This window comes from Microcaecilia unicolor, chromosome 14, assembly GCF_901765095.1.
Source record: "Microcaecilia unicolor chromosome 14, aMicUni1.1, whole genome shotgun sequence".
Taxonomy (NCBI): Eukaryota; Metazoa; Chordata; class Amphibia; order Gymnophiona; family Siphonopidae; genus Microcaecilia; species Microcaecilia unicolor.
In genome coordinates, this window is record NC_044044.1 from 6,081,268 (window position 1) to 6,086,450 (window position 5,183).

Below are 5,183 nucleotides of genomic sequence, written 5' to 3' on the forward strand. Positions count from 1 at the left end.
TACATGGTAAGTTGTTTTGTAGAAAAGCATTATCATCACATTTATGATATTTGAATGTTCTAATGTGTGCTTATTAGATGTTTCATTAGTATAATGCTGACATTGTATTATATCTCTGTTAAATTGAATTCAGTGCTGTTAATTGTGTACATTTTAATACTATTTCACTGGTGTCTTATTGTTAGGCTTCAATTTCCTCTTTTCAAGTATAACTTATTTATTAAATTTATATTTGGTCATATTACTATTGCTATGCCCTTAAGAAATTAATACACTTTACAACTGTAATTTAATTGTAAAGATAAAATGTGCATGCTGTACACCAACTTGGGTGAATATCTTCATAAAGACGTTTAATAAATCACAACAAATATATATTGCACTTTTTAAATATTCACCTTAGAGACAAAAGACTTGGTCTTCCACTGTCTGTTTCACTACGGTTAGAAATCAGTCAGCAGGCATAATGAGAAGGGTTTCATGAGGAGTTTTAATATCTTCAATGTGATCAGTAGTACATCAGAACGAGAACATAAAGTTTCAATGTCATATAATCCTGCTTTAAAAGTTTATAAAGGCACAGAGAGATAGGTGACCTTTAAAAAAAAGCAGGGCCAAAATATGTGAAGATGTACCTTTCCTGACTAAGTACTATGTTATAAAACTAGTCCCTATGTGATTTGTTCTCTGTATTATTTGTATTTTTTAAATAATTTTCCCTAATTCTACTCCTCCTACTCATTTTAGCAGCTCAGAGACTGTGAATACAGGGAAATGGGTAATCAAAGCAGTGTGAGAGAATTCCTGATACTTGGATTCTCGGAATTCCCAGATCTGCAGCTCCATCTCTTCACTGTCTTCTCACTCCTCTACATGATGGCTGTGCTGGGGAACCTCCTCATTATCTGCATAGTTTGTGTTGATCGACATCTCCACATCCCCATGTATTTCTTCCTGCTCAACCTGTCCATCATAGATATCTGCTCCTTGACCTCCATTATTCCAAAGCTGCTTGCAATATTATTAACAAATAATAATCACATCTCTTTCAGTGGATGCTTTTTGCAGATGTACTTTTACATGGTCTTTATTGGTGCAGAATTTTCGCTCCTTACTGGGATGGCATATGACCGTTATGTGGCAATTTGCAATCCCCTGCGTTATACTATCATCATGCATAAGAGGTCCTGTGCTCTTCTGGCAGCTGTATCATGGTTAACAGGTATAATAGAAACATTGCCACACACTATTGTTCTATCCCAGTTTTCATTCTGTGACTGTAATATAATAAATCACTTTTTTTGTGAAATCGCAGCCCTGAAGAAACTTTCCTGTACCAATACATCAGTTATTTTAATTATGACTTTTGTAGGGGGGATTTTTTCAGCATTGACCCCATTTCTTCTCACCCTGACATCCTACGTGTTTATCATCTCTACTATCCTGAAAATTCGTTCTAGAGAAGGGAAAAGCAAGGCCTTCTCCACCTGCTCCTCCCATCTCACAGTCATCATTCTTGCCTATGGGACTGTGGTAGGAGTGTATATGAAGCCTGGGTCATGGAACTCTGAGAATCCAAACAAGCTGCCTACAGCAATGTATATAATCACTCTTCCACTCTTGAATCCTCTGATTTATAGCTTAAGAAGCAAAGAATTAAAATTGGCTTTGAAAAAAGCTGTTTTAAGAAAACAACATTTTGCTTCCAATAAAACATTATGGGAAGTTATTTTTAAACTAAAGTGTACTGAGGGTGTCTTTTACTAAGGCACGCTCACATATTTAGCGCACGTTAAAATTGTGAATGCACTAAACATTAGAGACGCCCATAGGAATGCATTGGCATCTCTAACGTTTCGAGTGCCCACAATTTTAGCACACGCCAAAAACGTTAGCGCGCCTTAGTAAAAGACCTTCTATGTTTATTCAATTATTGCACATTAACAGCACAAAATAATAGTGTGAAAAGACTGTGCACTAATTATTGACTCAGCAGTTACCACACAGAAAAGTTCATTATCATCCAGAGATTTTGACTCAATTTGTGTGATGACATTTAGGATCAAATTCTCTATATAGGGGGATAATCTGTATAAGGTGCCTAAAAAAATTGGTACTGAGCATATTCTATAATAAATGATTCGCATCTATTTACACCAGTGAAAATGTGGCATAAATACCATCATGTAGGTTTAAGCACACTGGGTAATATTCTATAACTAGACGCATAAATTTTGGAACTCCCATGAAACGCCCATTTCCCCAGCCATAATCACCCTCTTTTTGACTGCACACTAAATGAATGTGCGTAGATGTGGCTGCTGAAATATCAACTAAGCATATTCTCTAATCGGCGCCTAAATCTAGACACCAATTAAGGAATTCACTTAGCCGGCACTGATTTTAGTGCCAAATTTTAGGCACAATATATAGAGTCTCCCCCTATATAAAGAATCCAGAGTATAGCGCTGGTTCTGTAAATTGGGCTCGGATCCCAGATGAATGCTGAAACTTTTTAGTCAATTAGGTGCCAATAATTATTGCAGTTAATTGGCACTTGACTGGCACTAATTATAGAGTAGGCACCACACAGTGAAGGTGACACAAACAGATGATGCCAATGCAAAGTGTTCAGAGGACTCAGTTAGTTCATATCAGAAGACTATTCAAAAAATGTAATGACCTCGACACAAATTGTGTTTCGGACACAAAGGCCTACTTCAGGAGTCCCTGTAGTGTAGAATTGATATCTCCTCAGTGCTCTATGATGTATGAAAACAAACCACCTAATCACGGAAGTATTAAAACTGGAGCGCTTGAAAACACAGTACATCTGATACAACTGTGTTTGCAAGCATTCCAGTTTTGATACCTTCATGATTAGGTGGTTTGTGTTCATACAACATAGAGCGCTGAGGAGATATCAGTTCTACACTACATGGACTCCTGAGGCAGACATTTGTGGCCGAAACACGATTCAAGTCAAGTCCATTACATTTTTTAAATAAACTTCTGATTTGAACTAACTGAGTCCTTTGGATGTTTTGCATTGACATCATCTGTTTGTGTCACCTTCGCTGTGTGGTGCTTGCTTGACCTGTGTGAGGGTCTTTTGTTCTTCTGTTGTTGTCGACTAATTATAGAGTTACATGTGCATCTGTCCTATGCCCTCTTCTGTACCATGGCTGCCTACATCTCACCATGAGTAACTCATAAGTGGGCATTGCTATGGGAGGGGCTTGGGCTAGTCAGGGGCATTCCCAGAAATTAGGAACCATGATATAGAATACTTAGATTTCTGCACTCAACTGCCGTCAGTTGGGCATGAGTATTTATTTAAGGTTTCAGCAGGTGTAAGTCCTAATGCCCACAGTTGTGTACAGGAATCTGCTCCAAGTGGTATTCTAAACAGTCCGCTTTGCGTTACACAACCTTAATAAGTGGATCTTAACAGTGTCTAACGTTGGGTGTCATTTATTTATTTGTTGCATTTGTATCCCACATTTTCCCACCTATTTGCAGGCTCAGTGTGGCTTACATTATGCCGTAATGGCGATCGCCATATCCGGAGTGAGAAATACAAAGTGGTATTGCACTAAAGTTCATATTGAAACCAGCCCCTAGTGCCTCCTATTGAGGAGGTGCTAAGCAATCCCATGTTAACAGTGAAAGTGACAACACGCAGCAAGAATCAGGCACTAACTGTTCTATGCTGTCCACGCCCATTACCTGCCCTCTTGCCACCTCATGACAATATGCAGTTAATGCATGAATTTGCGCATGCTGCCTTGACACTGCAGTAGGCATGCTTGTGCAGTAGCAGTTAGCACAAACAAATTTGACCGTTAATAACATCCAAAATGTAGAACAGGAGAAGTTCTCTATGATGACGAATCACAGAAGGCAAGAGTCTCTACCATTAATAACATGACACACATCAGTAAAAGGGCCCTTATATAAAATGTGTGTTCGGTATCAAGATATTAGTCAGTCTCTAATGACTGAAATAAGGGAGTGGGGGCAGTGGCGTACCTAGGGTAGTTGACACCCGGGGCCGGTCATTTTTTAACACCCCCCCCCCCCAAATCCAGTACTAGGCATACCGAGAATACAAAACATCAGGACCTATAGTGCGATTCTACCATACCATAAGCAGTAATTTCTACGAGTCACACAAGGAAAAGGAAAGCATCTTAAACACTACAGTGAGCACTAGAACATCAATTCACCTATTGTAAAACAAAACCAGACAGAATAATACAGATCGTCGATCCTGCACAGTCAATGCCAACTGAAAGCCATGTCTTTTTCACAAACACAGATATACCCTAATCCACTATAGAATAAGTAGTAATATTTAAACTTTCTATTTAGACAATAATTAAACTGAACTCCCAAGATGCCAGACTCTGCATACAATGCAACACCACAGAAACAGAAAATGTCCCCTAGTACTGTGCAAAATATAAAGACAGCAGATGTAAATTTGAAAAAACTAACAAATACCAATCACCACTTTACAAATTAACAAATAGAAATAAAACAAATAATATCATTTTATTGGACTAATACATTTAGCTTTCAGAGACCAAAATCTCCTTCCTCAGGTCAATACAGTATAGTGCTGTTACATTATCCTATCCTGACCTGAGGAAGGGGGTTTTGTTCTCTGAAAGTTAAGTCAAAATGTATTAAAATTAGTCCAATAAAAAGATGACCTTATTTACATGTTCTACTTATAAACATTTATTAACACAGCTACAATACTATATCCTAAAGCAAAATAATTAAAATATATATTTACAGTTTGTTGTCTCTGGTTTCTGCTTTCCTCATCTTCTTTTCACTGTCTTCCTTCCATCCAGCATGTCTTCGCTCACTCTCTGCCATCCAGTGTCTGCCCTCTCTAATGTCCCTTCCATCCACTGTCTGCCCTCTCTCTTCCTTCCATCCACATCTGCCCTCTATCTCTGCCCCTTCCATCCACCATTTACCCCTGTCTGCCTCTGTCTCTCTCCCCCTTCCACCCACCATCTGCCCTTTCTCTCTGCCCCTTCAATCCGTCTGCCCTCCCTCTCCCATCCATCCAAGGTCTGCCCTCCCTCACGCTCCCCACTTCCATCCAGGGTCTGTCCCCTCTCTCTCTGCCCCCTCTTTTCAGCCCCCTTATTCCACCTGCCCCT

The 5,183-nt window shown here is 39.1% G+C and overlaps 1 protein-coding gene across 1 annotated transcript; it reads left to right on the forward strand.

Annotated features, from left to right (window-relative positions):
- Nucleotides 1-774: 774 nt before the first annotated feature.
- On the forward strand, nt 775-1,767 carry LOC115458223 (olfactory receptor-like protein OLF3). Its single transcript, XM_030188084.1, has one exon. It carries the CDS (start codon nt 775-777, stop codon nt 1,765-1,767), a length of 993 nt encoding a protein of 330 aa, XP_030043944.1.
- Nucleotides 1,768-5,183: the final 3,416 nt, after the last annotated feature.

Bases quoted from the DNA above. Each gene is read 5' to 3' on its own strand.
- LOC115458223 (XM_030188084.1), top strand. From the start codon at position 775: ATGGGTAATCAAAGCAGTGTGAGAGAATTCCTGATACTTGGATTCTCG.